Consider the following 22,173-nt stretch of genomic DNA (forward strand, 5'->3'; position numbering starts at 1 on the left):
TAGATGTCTTAACCCTCAGACCATGTATAAAGTCTTAACCCTCAGACCATGTATAAAGTAGACGTCTTAACCCTCAGACCATTTATAAAGTAGATGTCTTAACCCTCAGACCATGTATAAAGTCTTAACCCTCAGACCATGTATAAAGTAGACGTCTTAACCCTCAGACCATGTATAAAGTAGACGTCTTAACCCTCAGACCATGTATAAAGTAGACGTCTTAACCCTCAGACCATGTATAAAGTAGACGTCTTAACCCTCAGGCCATTTATAAAGTAGACGTCTTAACCCTCAGACCATTTATAAAGTAGACGTCTTAACCCTCAGACCATGTATAAAGTCTTAACCCTCAGACCATGTATAAAGTCTTAACCCTCAGGCCATTTATAAAGTAGACGTCTTAACCCTTGTTAACAAACTATAGTTTTGGCAAGTCGGTTAGGACATCTACTTTGTGCTTGACACAAGTAAAATTTCCAACAATTGTTTACAGACAAATTATTTCACTTATAATTCACTGTATCACAATTCCAGTGGGTCAGAAGTTTACAGACACTAAGTTGACTGTGCCTTTTAAACAGTTTGGAAAATTCCAGGAAATTATGTCATGGCTTTAGAAGCTTCTGATAGGCTAATTGACATCATTTGAGTCAATTGGAGGTGTACCTGTGGATGTATTTCAAGGCCTACCTTCAAACTCAGTGCCTCTTTGCTTGACATCATGGGAAAATCAAAAGATATCAGTCAAGACCTTAGAAAGAAAGATCTATATCCACAGTAAAACGAGTCCTATATCGACAAAACCTGAAAGGCCGCTCAGCAAGGAAGAAGCCACTGCTCCAAAAACGCAATAAAAAAGCCAGACCTCGGTTTGCAACTGCACATGGGGACAAATATTTTTTGGGAGAAATGTCCTCTGGTCTGATGAAACAAAAATAGAACTGTTCGGCCACAATGAGGAAAAAGGGGAAGGTTTGCAAGCCGAAGAACACCATCCCAACCGTGAAGCACGGGGGTGGCAGCATCATGTTGTGGGGGTGCTTTGCTGCAGGAGGAACTGGTGCACTTCACAGAATAGATGGCATCATGAGGATGGAAAATGATGTGGATATATTGAAGCAACATCTCAAGACATCAGTCAGGAAGTTAAAGCTTGGTTGCAAATGGGGTCTTCCAAATCAAGAATGACCCCAAGCAAACTTCCAAAGTTGTGACAAAATGTCTTAAGGACAACAAAGTCAAGGTATTGGGAGTGGCCATCACAAAGCCCTGACCTCAATCATATAGAAAATGTGCGAGCAGAACTGAAAAAGTGCTTGCGAGCAAGGAGGCCTTACAAACCTGACTCAGTTACACCAGCTCTGTTGGGGGGAATTCTGGCCCAGTCCTCCTAACTTATTGTGGGAAGCTTGTGGAAGGCTACCCGAAACGTAACTGTTCCTGAAGGCTGTGTCTGTAGAGTCAGATAACGGTTGCTGATGGCTGTGTGTGATGGAAAGTAACACAGAAGACCGATAAGGCTCTGAGAGACACGTTGACAATGGTACAGGTGGAATAACATAGTTAACTGCAAAAATAATATAAAAACGCACCAAGCAAAGTGTTTTAGTAGGATGTCGGGCCACAAGCTGCCAGAACATTTTCAGTGCAACTCGGCAGCGCCTCGATTCTAGAAGTGTCTACAACTCCTATTGGAGGGATGTGTACAGCACTTTGAGATATCAGCTGATGTACGAAGGGCTATATAAATAAATAAATAAATTTGATTTGATTTGATGTGACACCGTTCTTACGCGAGAAATTCCATCATTTGGTGTTTTTGTTGATGGTGGTGGGAAACCTCCGTCTCGGGCACCACTCCAGAATCTCCCATAAGTGTTCAATAGGATTGAGATCTGGTGACTGAGACGACCGTATGGTTTTTCATGCTCACCACAACATTCAGTGACCACTGGTGCTGCCAATAAAAAGGTGTAATTTAGATTTCGCCATTGAGACTCCAATAAAGGTGTAATTGATATATACACCAAGTGTCCAAAACATTAAGGACTGTAGCCCGTGTGGCCTCTGTAGCCCGTGGCCCCTGTAGCCCGTGGCCCCTGTAGCCTCCATAGCCACTGTTCAGTCATTAGTAAAGAGAATAGAGAAAACACACTACTCACTAAAATTGTCCATGGGAAATCTCAAAATAACACAAAGTCCTTTCTCCACCCAGTGATCCAAAATGGCTTAAATAATAAAATCACAATCGAAAGATATTCTGAGTTTTAATTCTCCATAGAAAAAAAAGAGACATAAATCAATTACAACCATGCAATTCTGTAGTACAGATCAGATTCACATCATTATGTAATGTAAATGGAGTTGGATCACTCCAGGTTGAAGTTTCCCCTCAGGTACAGATCTAGGATCAGCTTCCCCTTCCCACAATCCTAATGTTAACAATTAGTGGTGGAAAATTCAAAAACTGACCCAAGACCAGCGTCTAGTGGCACCTTCAGTCTCCCCACACCACCTCAAGGAAGTCAATAACACCATCTGAGGTAAAACGACACGGCCCTGTCCCCTGGTGGTGGAAAATGGAGCTGTTTTGATTGGTAAACGGCCCTGTCCCCTGGTGGTGGAAAATGGAGCTGTTTTGATTGGTAAACGGCCCTGTCCCCTGGTGGTGGAAAATGGAGCTGGTTTGATTGGTAAACGGCCCTGTCCCCTGGTGGTGGAAAATGGAGCTGGTTTGATTGGTAAACGGCCCTGTCCCCTGGTGGTGGAAAATGGAGCTGTTTTGATTGGTAAACGGCCCTGTTTCTTTATAAATTAAAACTACACTATGCCGGTAACACGATTGCAGTTGGAGGTTAGAACATAACAAAAATAAAATAAACATCCCTAAAGTCAGAATATGATTTGAGGAGAAGTCTTGGGACTAGCATGGTTGTTAGTCCCAACTCGAGTCGGGTAAGACGAGAGGTCCTCTCTCTCAATGTCTTGTGGATCTCCTGTCAGTTTCTTTGGGAGGTTTTCAGCTTCCTTCTTGCATCCTTGTGTTTTTTACGGTACTCCTGGGAAGAAAAAAAAACATCAGAAAGACATTATTGTATACATTATTCTATATTGTATACATTATCGTATTCTATATTGTATACATTATCGTATTCATTATTTTATACTGTATACATTATCGTATTCATTATTCTATATTGTATACATTATCCTATCCATTATTCTATATTGTATACATTATCGTATTCATTATTCTATATTGTGTGCATTATCATATTCATTATTCTATATTGTATACATTATCAAATTCATTATTCTATATTGTATACGTTATCATATTCATTATTCTATATTGTGTGCATTATCGTATTCATTACTCTATATTGTATACATGATCGTATTCATTACTCTATATTGTATACATTATCATATTCATTATTCTATATTGTATACATTATCATATTCATTATACTATATTGTGTGCATTATCGAATTCATTATTCTATATTGTATACATTATCAAATTCATTATTCTATATTGTATACGTTATCATATTCATTATTCTATATTGTGTGCATTATCGTATTCATTACTCTATATTGTATACATGATCGTATTCATTACTCTATATTGTATACATTATCATATTCATTATTCTATATTGTATACCTTATCCTATCCATTGTTCTATATTGTATACATTATCCTATCCGTTATTCTATATTGTATACATTATCCTATCCGTTATTCTATATTGTATACATTATCCTATCCATTATTCTATACTGTATACATTATCGTATACATTATTCTATATTGTATACATTATCCTATCCGTTATTCTATATTGTATACATTATCCTATCCATTATTCTATATTGTATACATTATCGTATACATTATTCTATATTGTATACATTATCCTATCCATTATTCTATATTGTATACATTATCCTATTTGTTATTCTATATTGTATACATTATCCTATCCATTATTCTATATTGTATACATTATTCTATATTGTATACATTATCCTATCCATTATTCTATATTGTATACATTATCCTATCCATTATTCTATATTGTATACATTATCCTATCCATTATTCTATATTGTATACATTATCCTATTCGTTATTCTATATTGTATACATTATCCTATTCGTTATTCTATATTGTATACATTATCCTATTCGTTATTCTATATTGTATACATTATCCTATTCGTTATTCTATATGGTATACATTATCCTATCCATTATTCTATATGGTATACATTATCCTATCCATTATTCTATATTGTATACATTATCGTATCCATTATTCTATATTGTATACATTATCCTATCCATTATTCTATATTTTATACATTATCGTATCCATTATTATATATTGTATACATTATCGTATCCATTATTCTATATTGTATACATTATCGTATACATTATTCTATATTGTATACATTATCCTACCCATTATTCTATATTGTATACATTATCCTATCCATTATTCTATATTGTATACATTATCCTATCCATTATTCTATACATTATCCTATCCATTATTCTATATTGTATACATTATCGTATCCAGTATTCTATATTGTATACATTATCCTATCCATTATTCTATATTGTATACATTATCGTATACATTATTCTATATTGTATACATTATCCTATCCATTATTCTATATTGTATACATTATCCTATCCATTATTCTATATTGTATACATTATCCTATCCATTATTCTATATTGTATACATTATCCTATCCATTATTCTACATTGTATACATTATCCTATCCATTATTCTATATTGTATACATTATCGTATACATTATTCTATATTGTATACATTATCCTATCCATTATTCTATATTGTATACATTATCCTATCCATTATTCTATATTGTATACATTATCGTATCCATTATTCTATATTGTATACATTATCCTATCCATTATTCTATATTATATACATTATCCTATTCGTTATTCTATATTGTATACATTATCCTATCCATTATTCTATATTGTATACATTATCCTATCCATTATTCTATATTGTATACATTATCCTATCCATTATTCTATATTGTATACATTATCGTATACATACATAGGTACTTTTTTGTTGTTGCTTTACTGACAATCATTATTTTACAAAAGAATCCTTTTAAATTATATTGAAAATCCTTAATTCATGTAATTTGACAGCAACTGTATAATAGTTTTAAGTCCATTAAAGTGTCAGACAGACAGGGCCTGACCTCTATGAGTCCCGTCCTCTTCTCCTTCCACATCTCTCTTTGGTCCTCCAGCTTGGATGACCTGCAGAACGCTTTAGGCCCCTCTGATTGGACAAAACAAAAGTGTGTCATGTTGATATTGTGATTATATGTTTTTAATACTTTTAAAAACATTTTTTTTTATGTTGAAATTTTAAAACAAAGTTTCCTTTAGCTAAAAAAAAGAAAAGAAAGAGTGTTGTGACTGAAAAAAGGCCCAAAGTTACCTTTTAACCGTTCATCGTCGAGCCGGAAAAAGAAGAAAGCTTTCTTCGACGCCAGCGGCTCTCTAATGAACAGAAACAAACAGTTAAATAAAGTCAATACACTGGCAGCATTGTCAAAGCAACCCATCTAATACCATCATAATCAATAGTCAAAGCAACCCATCATAATCAATAGTCAAAGCAACCCATCATAATCAATAGTCAAAGCAACCCATCTAATACCATCATAATCAATAGTCAAAGAAACCCATCTAATGCCATCATAATCAATAGTCAAAGCAACCCATCATAATCAATAGTCAAAGCAACCCATCATAATCAATAGTCAAAGAAACCCATCATAATCAATAGTCAAAGCAACCCATCTAATACCATCATAATCAATAGTCAAAGAAACCCATCTAATACCATCATAACTGTGTCGATACAGGTAAACAGGGGCCTAACTATCGATACAGGTAAACAGGGGCCCAACTGTCGATACAGGTAAACAGGGGCCTAACTATCAATACAGGTAAACAGGGGCCCAACTGTCGATACAGGTAAACAGGGGCCTAACTGTCGATACAGGTGAACAGGGGCCTAACTATCGATACAGGTAAACAGGGGCCCAACTGTCGATACAGGTAAACAGGGGCCTAACTATCGATACAGGTAAACAGGGGCCCAACTGTCGATACAGGTAAACAGGGGCCTAACTGTCGATACAGGTAAACAGGGGCCCAACTACCGATACAGGTAAACAGGGGCCCAACTGTCGATACAGGTAAACAGGGGCCCAACTGTCGATACAGGTAAACAGGGGCCTAACTGTCGATACAGGTAAACAGGGGCCTAACTACCGATACAGGTAAACAGGGGCCCAACTGTCGATACAGGTAAACAGGGACGTATTACTCGATGTTTGATGTTACTCTGAAGCTGTAAGTAGTTAATAAAAAGACAAGTGGCTATAAGGTATTACTCTGTGGGTGTAGTGGTGTCAGTCTGTTCCTTGGCCTCTTCCTCCTCCTCCTCCTCCTCCTCCTCCTCATCACTGCTGTCCTGGAAACGAGGGTCCACCTGCCATGACACCTTGGCCCCCTTGAGCGTCTCGAAATGGTACTCCTCTGGAGAGGGACAAGCAGAGACAGATATAGACACTAAACTTGACGTCAAAGATGAAGCCACTGCTGTGTGTACTGACAACTGGCAGGGGGTCAGACAAGAGGAGAAACAGGGGGTCAGACCAGAGGAGAAACAGGGGGTCAGACCAGAGGAGAAACAGGGGGTCAGACCAGAGGAGAAACAGGGGGTCAGACCAGAGGAGACCCAGGGGGTCAGACCAGAGGAGACCCAGGGGGTCAGACCAGAGGAAAAACCCAGGGGGTCAGACCAGAGGAAAAACCCAGGGGGTCAGACCAGAGGAGAAACAGGGGTCAGACCAGAGGAAAAACCCAGGGGGTCAGACCAGAGGAAAAACAGGGGGTCAGACCAGAGGAAAAACAGGGGGTCAGACCAGAGGAAAAACCCAGGGGGTCAGACCAGAGGAGAAACAGGGGGTCAGACCAGAGGAGAAACAGGGGGTCAGACCAGAGGAAAAACATGGGGGTCAGACCAGAGGAAAAACATGGGGGTCAGACCAGAGGAAAAACCCAGGGGGTCAGACCAGAGGAAAAACATGGGGGTCAGACCAGAGGAGAAACAGGGGGTCAGACCAGAGGAGAAACAGGGGGTCAGACCAGAGGAGAAACAGGGGGTCAGACCAGAGGAGAAACAGGGGGTCAGACCAGAGGAGAAACAGGGGGTCAGACCAGAGGAGAAACAGGGGGTCAGACCAGAGGAAAAACAGGGGGTCAGACCAGAGGAGAAACAGGGGGTCAGTATTTTGCCATCACATGGTCATAACTGGTCCTGTGTGTAATGAGATTGAACAGAGGAAGACGCCAGGACCGGTAAGAGCAAAGACAGCTGGTTGCATTAACAGAAGGAAAGGAAACGTAAAAACACAAGTTCAGTCCATTACCCTTTTCAGTGATGGTTTCGGCTACCGTGTCACCCCCAAAGAACGAGAACTTGAAGCCTGACGATGCCTCTCCCTCATTGGTTGACAGGTGAGATGACACCATCACTGGATCGACTGCCATAGGCTGACTGGTCTCTTCCTCTTCTTTATCCCAGGCCACATTCTCCTCCTCCCCCTCTGTTTTCTCCTCCTTGGAGGTTCCAAACACCTCCTTCAGATCCATGGACACATCGTAATACATCTCCCTGGAGACCTCTGGCAGCTTCTCCGCCTCCTCCCGCTTCTTCTTCCTTGCCAGTTTACTGTGATTAACACATGGGACAAGAACAACTCAGTAAAACATGTTCCTCACCTTCCTACGGCGCCGCACCTGATCGCTGCACCTACTCTTTGTTTTGAATGATTTCTAAATTGGTAGTTACAGTCTTGTCTCATCGCTGCAACTACCAAACGGACCCGGGAGAGGCGAAGGTCGAGATCTGAAACACGACCCAGCCAAGCCGCACTGCTTCTTGACGCACTGCTCGCTTAAATCAAATCAAATGTATTTAAATAGCCCTTCGTACATCAGCTGATATCTCAAAGTGCTGTACAGAAACTCAGCCTAAAACCCCAAACAGCAAACAGCAAGCAATGCAGGTGTAGAAGCACAATTGCTTAACCCTGGAAGCCAGCTGCACCAATGTGTCGGAGGAAACATCGTACACCTGGCGACCGTGTCAGCGTGCACTGCGCCCGGCCCGCCACAAGAGTCGCTGGTGCGCAATGGGACAAGGACATCCCGGCCGGCCAAACCCTCCCCTAACCCGGACGACCCTGTGCCAAACCCTCCCCTAACCCGGACGAGGCTGGGCCAAACCCTCCCCTAACCCGGACGAGGCTGGGCCAAACCCTCCCCTAACCCGGATGAGGCTGGGCCAAACCCTCCCCTAACCCGGACGAGGCTGGGCCAAACCCTCCCCTAACCCGGACGAGGCTGGGCCAAACCCTCCCCTAACCCGGACGAGGCTGGGCCAAACCCTCCCCTAACCCGGACGAGGCTGGGCCAAACCCTCCCCTAACCCGGACGAGGCTGGGCCAAACCCTCCCCTAACCCGGACGAGGCTGTGCCAATTGCGGGCCGCCTCATGGGTCTCCAAGTCGCGGCCCGGCTGCGACACAGACTGGGATCATACCCGGGTCTGTAGTGACGCCTCTAGCACTGCGATGCAGTGTCTTAGACCGCTGCCCAACTCAGGAGGCCCCATGTACCTTACAGTACGAGGCCTGGCTACATGGCGCGTACGAGGCCTGGCTACTTGGCGCGTACGAGGCCTGGCTACTTGGCGCGTACGAGGCCTGGCTACTTGGCGCGTACGAGGCCTGGCTACTTGGTGCGTACGAGGCCTGGCTACTTGGTGCAAGGAATCACTGTTTGTACATACAGGAAACGTTTGTAATGAAAACATTTGACTTAATTTAAAAAGAAAATGTATAAGGGCTTTTTGGTCCAGAACTACAAATCAAATGAGATTTCCCGATTCTCCTTTTGTTACTATGACAACGGGCTCTTTGTTCTTACGAAGTGGCTACCTGTCTTTCTTGGGCTTGTCGTTCTTAGTTTCAAAAGCAGCGTGCTCCTCTTTGGTTGGGTCATACTGCAACGCTGAGATATCTCTGCAACAACAGAAAAAAAAACATTACAACATGCTGTGAAAATACAAAACATCAGAAATGGGGAACAAGATTAGACTTCAGAGCCATCTTGCCCTCATACAGTAATCTGACCTCAACATTACACAGACAGGCTGACAAGACGGTTGTTATTAGACTAACAGACACAACTCTTAGTGTTATGCAAACAGTGTCTGAAATGGCATTCAATTCCCTATATAGCGCACTACTGTTGACCAGGGGCCCCATAGCGCACTACTGTTGACCAGGGGCCCCATAGCGCACTACTGTTGACCAGGGGCCCCATAGCGCACTACTGTTGACCAGGGGCCCCCATAGCGCACTACTGTTGACCAGGGGCCCCCATAGCGCACTACTGTCGACCAGGGGCCCTTTAGCGCACTACTGTCGACCAGGGGCCCTTTAGTGCACTACTGTTGACCAGGGGCCCCATAGTGCACTACTGTTGACCAGGGGCCCCATAGTGCACTACTGTTGACCAGGGGCCCCATAGTGCACCACTGTTGACTAGGGGCCCTACAGTGCACTAGAACCCTATACAGGGAACAGGGTTTTCAGACACCATTCTAGTGACATGAACTCTAGTGAGTTCTGACTGACCTGAACGTCTTGCCCTTAGCTGTGGGTTTATTAGGGTCAGAGGGTTGTACGTTGATGTTGAGGAGATGATTTAAGATGTCTAGACTTTTCTTCTTCTCCTCTACCAGCTCACACTCTCTCTCCGGCTGAGATGACTCCATCTCTGTCAAGGGAAAAATTAAAAATAGTAAATAAAAATCAAACCCATAAGAGTACCGACTAAAAGACAAGAGTCCGATGGAGAGGGTTTAGGAAGGGGATTTTCAGAGAGAAAGAACCGTCCAATAAGGACAGTCGATCTGCCTCACCTGGCTCACCTGGCTCACCTGCCTCGTCGTCACTGTCAATAAACCTGCGATCCATCTGGAAACGCGCATCTGTCCCGAACCTCGACTGCAGTTGCATGAGCTACAAACAATTTTTAATAAAACAAGTTTGTAAGGAAAGATAATAAAAAGGTAGTATATATATATATATATGTGTGACTGAATATGCTGTTTGCTAACAGTTCTGTAAGTTGTTTCGACACCTGAAACCCCATTCTCATTGTTATTAATACCTAGGATATTTTTGGATCAGATCCTCTTATCCCCCTTACAGTTTTGAGTCATTTATTTTAGATATTGTAAAGTGACTGTTCCACTGAATGTCATCTCTTATCTAGGTGAATGTCACTGAGTCATTTATCAGACTCTCTTATCTAGAGACTTACAGTCACTGAGTCATTTATCAGACTCTCTTATCTAAATGACTTAAATGTCATTTATCAGACTCTCTTAAATGTTACAGTCATATCATTTATCAGACTCTCTTATCCAGAGAGACTTACAGTCACTGAGTCATTTATCAGACTCTCTTATCTAGAGAGACTTACAGTCACTGAGTCATTTATCAGACTCTCTTATCTAGAGAGACTTACAGTCACTGAGTCATTTATCACTCTCTCTTATCTAGAGAGACTTACAGTCACTGAGTCATTTATCAGACTCTCTTATCCAGAGATTTATCAGACTCTCTTATCAGTCACACTGAGTCATTTATCAGACTCTCTTATCTAGAGAGACTTACAGTCACTGAGTCATTTATCAGACTCTCTTATCCAGAGAGACTTACAGTCACTGAGTCATTTATCAGACTCTCTTATCCAGAGAGACTTACAGTCACTGAGTCATTTATCTGACTCTCTTATCTAGAGACTTACAGTTGTACTTTTTCTTCTTTGTAAACAGTAGAACGTCAACAGTAGAACGTCAACAGTAGAACGTCAACAGTTAGCCAGACGGTCCCAAAAAATACAACAAGTAAAAATATTGTAAGTATCTCTGAGAGTCAGCTAAATGACTCACTGACTGTACATCTCCCCGGATAAGAGAGTCAGCTAAATGACTCACTGACCGTACATCTCTCCGGATAAGAGAGTCAGATAAATGACTCACTGACTGTACATCTCCCGGATAAGAGAGTCAGATAAATGACTCACTGACCGTACATCTCTCTGGATAAGAGTGTCAGCTAAATGACTCACTGACAGTACATCTCTCCGGATAAGAGAGTGAGAACGACAATGAGAACACGGTCATTTGGCAGACGCTTTGATACAATACAACTTAGAGAACAGGGTGTCATTTCAGACGTAGGCACTGACTAATGTCAGTCTAATGTCAGTCTAATGTCAGTCTAATGTCAACAGTCTAATGTCAGTCTATTGTCAGTCTAATGTCAGTCTAATGTCAGTCTAATGTCAACAGCCTAATGTCAGTCTAATGTCAGTCTAATGTCAGTCTAATGACAGTCTAATGTCGACAGTCTAATGTCGACAGTCTAATGTCAGTCTAATGTCAACAGCCTAATGTCAGTCTAATGTCGACAGTCTAATGTCGACAGTCTAATGTCGACAGTCTAATGTCAGTCTAATGTCGACAGTCTAATGTCACAGTCTAATGTCGACAGTCTAATGTCGACAGCCTAATGTCGACAGCCTAATGTCGACAGTCTAATGTCAACAGTCTAATGTCAACAGTCTAATGTCAACAGTCTAATGTCAGCCTAATGTCGAAAGCCTAATGTCGACAGCCTAATGTCGACAGCCTAATGTCGACAGCCTGAAATGTGTCTAATGTCAACAGTCTAATGTCAACAGTCTAATGTCAGTCTAATGTCGACAGCCTAATGTCGACAGCCTAATGTCGACAGCCTAATGTCGACAGCCTAATGTCGACAGCCTGAAATGTGTCTAATGTCAACAGCCTAATGTCAACAGCCTGAAATGTGTCTAATGTCAACAGTCTAATGTCAACAGTCTAATGTCAACAGTCTAATGTCGACAGTCTAATGTCGACAGCCTAATGTCAACAGCCTAATGTCAACAGCCTGAAATGTGTCTAATGTCAACAGTCTAATGTCAACAGTCTAATGTCGACAGTCTAATGTCGACAGCCTAATGTCGACAGCCTAATGTCGACAGCCTAATGTCGACAGCCTAATGTCGACAGTCTAATGTCGACAGCCTAATGTCAACAGCCTAATGTCAACAGCCTGAAATGTGTCTAATGTCAACAGTCTAATGTCGACAGCCTAATGTCGACAGCCTAATGTCGACAGCCTAATGTCGACAGCCTAATGTCGACAGCCTAATGTCAACAGCCTAATGTCAACAGCCTAATGTCGACAGCCTGAAATGTGTCTAATGTCAACAGTCTAATGTCAACAGTCTAATGTCGACAGTCTAATGTCGACAGTCTAATGTCAGCCTAATGTCGACAGCCTAATGTCGACAGCCTAATGTTGACAGCCTGAAATGTGTCTAATGTCAACAGTCTAATGTCAACAGCCTAATGTCAACAGCCTAATGTCAACAGCCTAATGTCAACAGCCTAATGTCGACAGCCTAATGTCGACAGCCTAATGTTGACAGCCTGAAATGTGTCTAATGTCAACAGTCTAATGTCAACAGTCTAATGTCAACAGCCTAATGTCAACAGCCTAATGTCAACAGCCTAATGTCAACAGTCTAATGTCAACAGTCTAATGTCAACAGTCTAATGTCAGCCTAATGTCAGTCTAATGTCAGCCTAATGTCAACAGTCTAATGTCGACAGCCTAATGTCGACAGCCTAATGTCAGCAGTCTAATGTCAACAGCCTAATGTCAACAGTCTGATGTCGACAGTCTAATGTCAACAGTCTAATGTCAACAGCCTAATGTCAGTAGTCAGCCAGACAACAGTTTGTAAAACCAGCTCACCTTCGCTCCAGCTTTTCCTTCAAACTGAGGTTTAATCTGGAACCTGTCCCCATCCTTCTCCTCATCATCATCATCATCATCATCGTCGTCGTCAAACAGGTTGCTGCCCGTCAGCTTCTTATATTCCTGAAACAGGTAACAGCTAAAATGTATATGTGAAACAACCCTACAAGCCTGATCTCAGATTACCAGCCTGGCTACAAGTCTGTTTGTGCCATCATGCCAGCCTCTCTGATGCCAAACAGGGAGTGGCACGATGGCACAATAAGACCGGTACCCAGGCTAGTCAAACAACAGATATGAGACCACGCTACCAATCACGTGTTTTACTACGGTCGATAAGATGTGACTGTTGACTAAAAACGGTTTCTTCACAGGGTCGTAACAGAAATCCATTCAAACGCTCAGATTACGGATGTTATTTTGCCGTGATCCAACGACTTTAATATATTAGCTCACGGTTGTAACAATGCCCCCCGAAAAAAAACAATTACCTTGTCTTTAAGGCCCGGCTTTCCTCGAGCTGGTGATTCTTCATCACTAGAGTCTTCCTCATCAGACTGGCTGTTCTGGAACAGTGTCTTCTTGGGGTTGGGAGGTACAGGGGAAGTATGTTCTTCCTCGTCGCCATCCTCTTCCTCATCGGAGCTGAACTTGATGTGGTGATTCCCATCAGCAGCTGAATCCTTGACCAAAAACACCATGAAATCGGTGAGGAAAGTCTGACAAAAATCCCTTCTTTTGTTGAAATATTTACATATTTACATAAATATTTAAATATTTACAAGAGTTAAGAACCAACAATAAAGACATTAACCCAACAAAACTATGTGTCAATGACAAATATCCCACTGAGTTGGTGTATATTCAACAGGCCCTCACAGTCTTCAGGACATTACATCATGGATCAGCCTGTAGTGTGGTTTTTCACTTTAATTTTGAGTGTGACTCCAAATCCAGACCTCCATGGGTTGATACATTTGATTTTTGTGTGATTTTGTTGTCAGCACATTCAACTATGTAAAGAAAAAAATATTTAATAAGAATATTTCATTCATTCAGATGTAGGATGTGTTATTTTAGTGTTCCCTTTATTTTTTTGAGCAGTGTATATATATATATACCACCCAGACTATATAGTACTATGTGTCCTGATATCACGACAGTCATCAACAAGCCAATAGCCACCCCCAGATAACAACATAACAGAGAACATAAGCAGCAATAGCACTCCTTACTGGTGGCTCTGACCAGGAGAAGGGCCTTGTACTGTACTGTGTTGTTGCTACTTGTATGTGTGTGTGACAGAGTGACATGCCACCAGTGACTTACCAGTTTCGCCAGAGCCTCCTGGATGAGCTTCTTCTGTAGTTCAGCCTCCTTCTGCCTCTGTTCCTGAGCAGCTAGGCGTTTCTGGTTGTCCTGTCGCTTAGCATCTATAACCCCGCCAGCAGTCTGTGGCTTCTTGGACACCTGCAACAATTAATACATCAGATCAACACTTTCTTTAACATGCTTTATTTACCCAGGTAGGTTAGACCACTGACATAAGAGATTAAAAACAAATACAAGGCAATAAAAGAACAGAGAGAACGCAGAGAGAGAGAGAACAGAGAGAACGAGAGCACAGAGAGAGAACGAGAGGACAGAGAGAGAGAGCACAGAGAGAGAGAGAGAGAGAGAGAACAGAGAGAGAGAGAGAGAGAGAGAGAGAGAAAGCACAGACCTCAGCCTTCTGAGTCTTTTTAGCAGGTACATCTTCCTCCATCTCTGACTCCACACTGGAGCTGCTGGACGTAGAGCTGGCCGCTGGGACGGACTTCTTCTCTGGCTCGGCTTTCAAAGTCGTTTTCCGTCTGAGGGCTGGTGACTTGGTTGTATCTTCACTGTCCGAGCTGCTAGGAGGACGAGTTTTAGTTTTAGTGCCTTTAGTTTCTGAGGGTTTTGACACAGTCTTGGCGTCGTCCTCTGAGACACTGGGTTTAGACAATCTGTCACGTTTCTGTTTCTTAGTGGACGTCTTAATTTTTCCGTCCTCCTCAACTTGTCTTTTTAGACTTTGTGGCGATGTGGCTAAGAGAGCCTTGGTCCCCTGGAAAGCAGGAAGTGATGTTGACGGATTTGTTTTCTTCTTTCCCTTCTTCTTCTTCTTCTCTCTCACCTCGTCGCTGTCCTCTTCAAAGATGGCCGCCAGAATCTCCTCCGGTGTGTTGCCATTTCCTGTCTTAGCCAGCGGTACAGGAGCCTCAGAGGCAGTAACCCGGGGTTCCATCCCTAGCACCTCAGACACTCGGTTTGGTCCAGGTTGTTGTGAATCAGATCCCGGATCGTCGTCGTCACTGTCCCGGTCCAAGCCTTTTAAAAATGATTCTTTAACCAGCTGCTGCAGATCGTCCAGTGAAAACGCTAACCTCTGACAGTTAGTAAACATGGCTTCGTATTCGGAATCGGCGCTAGCCTCAGATGTATCTTCATATGATTCACTATCGTCAGATGATAATTCTGAAGGAGGGGTCTTCTTTTTAGAGACAACCTTCTTGCCGGTCTTTTGGGCTTTTGAAGAGTCAGAATCACTCTCTTCTTCCGAATCATCATCAGATTCTGAAGGGGTAGTGGATTTCTCAATAGCCTTTTTCTTAGGGAGGACGTTATAAGTCCTTTTGGCTTTTGAAGAGTAGGAGTCTTCACGCTCTACTTCCGAGTCATCATCCTCACCATCACCACTATCACTCTCTGGCGAAGGGGTCTTCTTTATAGGGAAGACTTTCTTTACAGACTTTTTTGGGAGCACTTTATTAGCCTTTTTTCCTTTAGTTCTGTCTGTTTCCAGGTTGTTGGTTTGCTTATTCACCTCAGCTTTCTCTTGTGTTTTACTGGCCTTGGGCAGTTGGTCCTGCTTGGTACCGCTGGGTGTTTTTCTGGAGTTGAGGATCTCATCAGTATCCGCTGAGTCATAATCCTCCTCGTTCTTCCCAGAAGACCCACCTGGAAGCTGGCAGACATCTTTAATCTTCTGCTGGGTAAGGAATGTTCTGGGTATGTAGTTATCGCCTACCACCTCCAGGTTGTCTTCATCCTCATCTACTACCGGGCCGTCCACCGGGGTGCTCCGCTGTGCCAACATCCTAATGTCCCCACCTGAGTCATCGCCACTGTCAAAAACACACACGGAGGTCTGCGCCTGGAGTTTCTTAGAGGTCTGTTTAGGTTTAGTTGGAGGTCTGGTTTCGCCGTTAGACTTCAGAACCGTTGAACCTTTCTCTGAGGACTTCACACGGTCGGACTGTTCGTTTGCAACGACTTGGTTCGGACGGTCTTTCTTCTTTTTAGCAAGTGGTGTTTTCTGCGGTGGGAACTCTCCTCTCCTCTTCTTACTGATGTCGTCGTCGCCGCCTGATATTTCCCACGTTAGTTGGGACACGGGCGTCAGGTCTGGAACCTCGGCTGAACTCTCTAGTTTCTTGATGTTGTGGCTGTGTTTTGACGGATCGTACTTGATGAAGTGATACTGGAGTCAAGGGGAACTAACATTCTGTTTTTGAGACAATTCAAATAAATTAATATTTGTCACATGCGCCGAATAAAACAGGTGTAGGTAGACCTTACAGTAAAATGCTGAATACAACAGGTGTAGTAGACCTTACAGTAAAATGCTGAATACAACAGGTGTAGTAGACCTCACAGTAAAATGCTGAATACAACAGGTGTAGTAGACCTTACAGTAAAATGCTGAATACAACAGGTGTAGTAGACCTTACAGTAAAATGCTGAATACAACAGGTGTAGTAGACCTTACAGTTAAATGCTGAATACAACAGGTGTAGTAGACCTTACAGTAAAATGAAGAATACAACAGGTGTAGTAGACCTTACAGTAAAATGAAGAATACAACAGGTGTAGTAGACCTTACAGTAAAATGAAGAATACAACAGGTGTAGTAGACCTCACAGTGAAATGCTGAATACAACAGGTGTAGTAGACCTCACAGTGAAATGCTGAATACAACAGGTGTAGTAGACCTCACAGTGAAATGCTGAATACAACAGGTGTAGGTAGACCTTACAGTGAAATGCTGAATACAACAGGTGTAGTAGACCTCACAGTGAAATGCTGAATACAACAGGTGTAGTAGACCTTACAGTAAAATGATGAATACAACAGGTGTAGTAGACCTCACAGTGAAATGCTGAATACAACAGGTGTAGTAGACCTCACAGTGAAATGCTGAATACAACAGGTGTAGTAGACCTCACAGTGAAATGCTGAATACAACAGGTGTAGTAGACCTCACAGTGAAATGCTGAATACAACAGGTGTAGTAGACCTCACAGTGAAATGCTGAATACAACAGGTGTAGTAGACCTCACATTGAAATGCTGAATACAACAGGTGTAGTAGACCTCACATTGAAATGCTGAATACAACAGGTGTAGTAGACCTTACAGTGAAATGCTGAATACAACAGGTGTAGTAGACCTTACCGTAAAATGCTGAATACAACAGGTGTAGGTAGACCTTACCGTAAAATGCTGAATACAACAGGTGTAGGTAGACCTTACCGTAAAATGCTGAATACAACAGGTGTAGGTAGACCTTACCGTAAAATGCTGAATACAACAGGTGTAGTAGACCTTAACCAAAATGCAGATGAATACAACAGGTGATATAGAAAAATAAAAATGATGAATACAACAGGTGATACCGGTAGAGTCAATGTAGGAGGCTAAAATGCTTACTTACAAGACCTTAACCAACAATGCAGATGAAATTACTATTTAAAAAAGTTATATAAAAAAATAAAAATTATGACAAGGTTATATACAGGGATACCGGTAGAGTCAATGTGGAGGCTATATACAGGGGATACCGGTACAGAGTCAATGTGGAGGCTATATACAGGGGATACCAGTACAGAGTCAATGTGGAGGCTATATACAGGGGGTACTGGTACAGAGTCAATGTGGAGGCTATATACAGGGGTTACCGGTACAGAGTCAATGTGGAGGCTATATACAGGTGGTACCAGTACAGAGTCAATGTGGAGGCTATATACAGGGGGTACAGGTACAGAGTCAATGTGCGAGGGTATATACAGGGGGTACCAGTACAGAGTCAATGTGGAGGTTATATACAGGGGGTACAGGTACAGAGTCAATGTGGAGGCTATATACAGGGGATACTGGTACAGAGTCAATGTGGAGGCTATATACAGGGGATACGAGGGTGCAGGTTAGTCGAGCTAATATGTACATGTAGCAGGGGTAAAGTGACCCCATTTCAGGTAGTCTACGATCAGCTCTTTTGTCTTGCTCACGTTGAGGCAGAGGTTGTTGTCCCGGCACCACGCAGCCAGGTCTCAGACCTCCTCCCTGTAGGCTGTCTCATCGTTGTCTGTAATCAGGCCTAAAACCTTTGGCAAATTGAACGGTGTTGGAGTCGTGCGCTGCCAAGCAGTCAGAACAGGGAGTACACCCCCTAAGGGGCCCCTGTGTTGAGGTCAAGCATGGCAGATGTGTTGCTACCTACCCTCACCACCTGGGGGCGGCCCGTCAGGAAGTACAGGATCCAGTTTGCAGGGGGAGGTGTTTAGTCTCAGGGTCCTTAGCTTAGTGCTGAGCTTTGTGGGCACTGTGGTGTTGAACGCTGAGCTGTAGTCAATGAACAGCATTCTCACGGTTTAGAACTATATCGGAAATTTGAAAAGGATATCTTGTTCCTTCCTTGGCACTTGAGATTAAGAACCGGGAGGACTCGTCCAAATTTACTCACAACCCAATCCTAGAAAAAAAGAACAATAATTGAGAAATAACACTAAAACATGGATGTTTTAAAAAAAGACCACAGAACAGCCATTCAGCGCTGCATGTAATTCTCGGGTACAATTAATAGCCTGGTCTCAGATTGCTTTGTGTTGTATGCCCATTGTCGCACCACATGCCAATGACTATAGGAGTTGACACAGTCAATACAATTAGATCTGGCACCAGTTTAGTACAATAATAAAATACAGGCAAATATACGCCCCCCCACACACACACACACACACACACCTTGTGCCCAGGTATCTCTGTCCCAGGAACAGCTGCCTTCATGTGGAAGTTCTCCACCCCTGCCTCCTTCATTGACTCCACGAGTTTGTCTTTGTGGTTGACGCTTGGGGATTGGATCTTCTCTGCAGCTTCATGACGCTCCTGAGCTAATCTAGTAATAGAAAACATACACACACATATCAATTCAATCATACTGTGATTCTGTGATACACAACAAGAGTTGGCCAACCTTCCTTCTGAGGAGCTACACTCGTGTAGTATTCTGGACCAGCCCTTATCTTCGTTCCCCTTTCAGGACTTTGATTCGCTGAAAGAAGTGTTTAGAACAGGGCTGGAGCAAAAGCCTGCACACGTAGTAGAGCTCCAAAAGGCTGGTTGGCAACTTCTGATGTAGATACATCATGTCAACACTTGTTCAGAAGATACCCAGGCCTACAGACGACACTTGTTCAGAAGATACCCAGGCCTCCAGATGAGACTCGTTCAGAAGATACCCAGGCCTACAGACGACACTTGTTCAGAAGATACCCAGGCCTCCAGATACCCAGGCCTCCAGACGACACTCGTTCAGAAGATACCCAGGCCTACAGACGACACTCGTTCAGAAGATACCCAGGCCTACAGACGTTTGCAGTGAAACACAAATAGGAATATCCTTACTTCTGTAAGAAGGTTTCTCTGGCCTGCTCAATTTGTATTGTTCCACCTTTCCATTTGGACTTGTTCAACACAGTCATACCTAACAGGGACACAACAGGGACACAACAGGGACACAACAGGGACACAACAGGGACACAACAGGGACACAACAGGGACACAAAGACCGTTAGAAACAGAATTAATCATCGGACGTATCAGAATGTGTATATCATGTTTGAGAGAGCACACAAATAAAAGACACCTACATTTCTTAAAACCAGCATCAGTAATTTCTAAATTGATATATCCAAAGGTTTTATAAGGAACTCCTGTGGAAGAAGGACAACACATCGTTACAAATGACAGTAAAACTGCCGTGGAAATACAATCAATGTCAGCACGGGGATTAGCCCTACGGAGCTCACCGTCACATATCAATGTCAGCACGGGATTAGAGTGTGAGATTGGTACTCGGCCAATGACTGTATGACATGTACTCAGACTGTCAGCAGCTCGTTGTCCCGTTGGAATCCGTAATCGGTAGATGGTTCTGATGAAAAGGGCATTGTTTGCATTGCAGAGTCCGTAAAAGTATTCAAATCTAATTATTTGATGCTACCACCCACTTCTAAGTCCAAACCAAACATGAATTCCATGTTGTGTCTCTCTTATCACATACACCGACCGGTCTGTGTTTCACACCTGCTTGTCTAGCGAATCAGCCTCACATTTGGGCAACATGCTGCAGTAGATCGGAGGCTGGTGGCAGCATCAAACAATATAATACTTCCTTGGGCTCGGAGATGAAAGTGACCTTTCCATCAGAACAGTCTATCGATTATGGAATACCTTCCACCGCGGGATACACGCTGCTAAAACAAGTGTTGCTACGGGTCGTCGCATAGCCACAAAGTTGTTGCTATAGAATGTATGCACAGAATGTATGCACACATGAATGTAAGTCGCTTTGGATAAAAGCGTCTGCTAAATGGCATATATTATTATATATTACTATAGATCGCCATTAGACTGTAATTTCATTAATTAAATAATTAAAAAAATGTTTAATAAACTGGGCTAAACAGGGATATGATAATCACTGATCTGATCCTAGAAGATGTTGGGGTAGTGTGTGACCATACCTTCATCATCTCTCCGGGTCCGGAGTTCCACATCCTGTACATCGCCAAATTTACCAAATCTGTCTTTCAGATCCTTTTGAGTGATGGTGTGGCTCAGGCCACCGATATATAGACGTTTCATGATGACCAACTCCTCAGGTTGACAGATCTGTCAAAGAGAACGTGGTAAAAACGTATCAGCTAGCTAACTAAGTCAAGTCCTACATGGCTAAAGCTAGGTGCAAGACCGATTGCACTATCAACTCTAGCGGACTAAACCTCACTATCTTAAAGTTGGTGAAGTTCATCATAAACTAACGGCGTGGAGACCGAGACTTTGTGGACTGTGGATCCGACTACATTAATTTGCCCAAGGTCAACACGTAAAATACACGATGAAACTCCCACACATGTTTGTCTTCTGTAGCTGCGTCCCTTTTTTTTGTTCGCTGAAATCCATACTTTCTCAAACGTTTATTAAAATAGAACCACCTAGACCGTTTTCTCATTGCTTTTCAGCGCAAATGGCCGTGTTACAATTGAATCTCACCAAGGAAACAGTCAGTGGTCGTATTTGATTAACAAGCAACCACAGAAGACAAAACAGTTAAAATGAGGGCATTTAATATTTTTGTTGTTGTTTTTCCTTTGGCAAAAACGATGTAATCGGAGCTAGAGTCCACATAGCATGGTATCGGCTCCACGCCGTTATTGAAGTTCAGAAACTTCCTTCACCGCGGAGTTGAATCCGTTTAATAATATCAACACCAAACACAACAGTTCGCGTTGACATAAGTACATTTACTAACTGGACAAGTTGAACACAAGTGAGGCAGAAATCCAAGTGTGTAAAGTAACAGATTAAATATATTAATCGATCCGAAATGAACATGTAATCATAAACTGTTTACCTCGGCGTTGGAAATTCACACGCATCCAGATCGGTGTTACACGAAAAAGATTCCGGACACATTTGTGAACACGTGTGTTTAGTTCCGGAGATTCATGGTTCCGCGTTGTGTCGTCGGGACTATGGGGTTGTATTTCGGGGACGTTGGCTTTCTAAAATAAAAATAAATAAATAAAATACTTATCACACAAGTATCATATAATTTACCTTCGCTATCTTGGTATTACCAATGTTGTTTGAGTTGATAAAACGTTATGATCTTCTGAGATGTAATATACCTCCGTTAATTTGAGTCTACGCAGATCCGTCCCACAACATTTATTCCGGAAGTCAGAAACAGCGCGAAAGGTTTGTTTTGAAACACAAGAGTATTTCAGAGGAGTCTGGAAGGTAAATTAGATCCACGTTGTCTTAAATCTGACAATATACATG

The 22,173-nt window shown here is 42.4% G+C and overlaps 2 protein-coding genes across 4 annotated transcripts in view; one reads left to right on the forward strand and one right to left on the reverse strand.

Moving 5' to 3' along the window:
- Positions 1-2,250: 2,250 nt before the first annotated feature.
- nol8 (nucleolar protein 8) lies at positions 2,251-21,886 on the reverse strand. 3 transcript variants are annotated; one of them, XM_046338620.1, is made up of 18 exons: positions 21,743-21,886; positions 20,853-21,000; positions 19,977-20,039; positions 19,732-19,810; positions 19,072-19,222; positions 18,731-18,799; positions 14,748-16,523; positions 14,354-14,494; positions 13,516-13,707; positions 13,022-13,147; positions 10,105-10,186; positions 9,800-9,941; positions 9,098-9,181; positions 7,526-7,827; positions 6,485-6,629; positions 5,521-5,582; positions 5,276-5,358; positions 2,251-3,059 (listed from the first exon to the last, which is right to left on the reverse strand). In XM_046338620.1, the coding sequence occupies exons 2-18, from the start codon at positions 20,971-20,973 to the stop codon at positions 3,000-3,002; spliced, it is 3,678 nt and encodes a 1,225-aa protein (XP_046194576.1). In that variant the 5' UTR covers positions 20,974-21,000; positions 21,743-21,886; the 3' UTR covers positions 2,251-2,999. The 3 variants fall into 3 exon arrangements, with proteins under 3 accessions (XP_046194576.1, XP_046194563.1, XP_046194569.1); XM_046338607.1 differs by having other exon boundaries at positions 10,096-10,186; XM_046338613.1 differs by lacking the exon at positions 21,743-21,886 and adding an exon at positions 21,641-21,660 and having other exon boundaries at positions 10,096-10,186.
- The window catches only part of LOC124024914 (centromere protein P), a 197,557-nt gene continuing 197,247 nt past the window's right edge, over positions 21,864-22,173 (forward strand). Inside the window, exon 1 of the mRNA XM_046338651.1 lies at positions 21,864-22,131. The gene's annotated coding sequence lies outside the window, so the exon portion shown is untranslated. The remainder of the gene's footprint in view (positions 22,132-22,173) is intronic.

This window comes from Oncorhynchus gorbuscha, linkage group LG03, assembly GCF_021184085.1.
Source record: "Oncorhynchus gorbuscha isolate QuinsamMale2020 ecotype Even-year linkage group LG03, OgorEven_v1.0, whole genome shotgun sequence".
NCBI classification, from domain to species: Eukaryota; Metazoa; Chordata; class Actinopteri; order Salmoniformes; family Salmonidae; genus Oncorhynchus; species Oncorhynchus gorbuscha.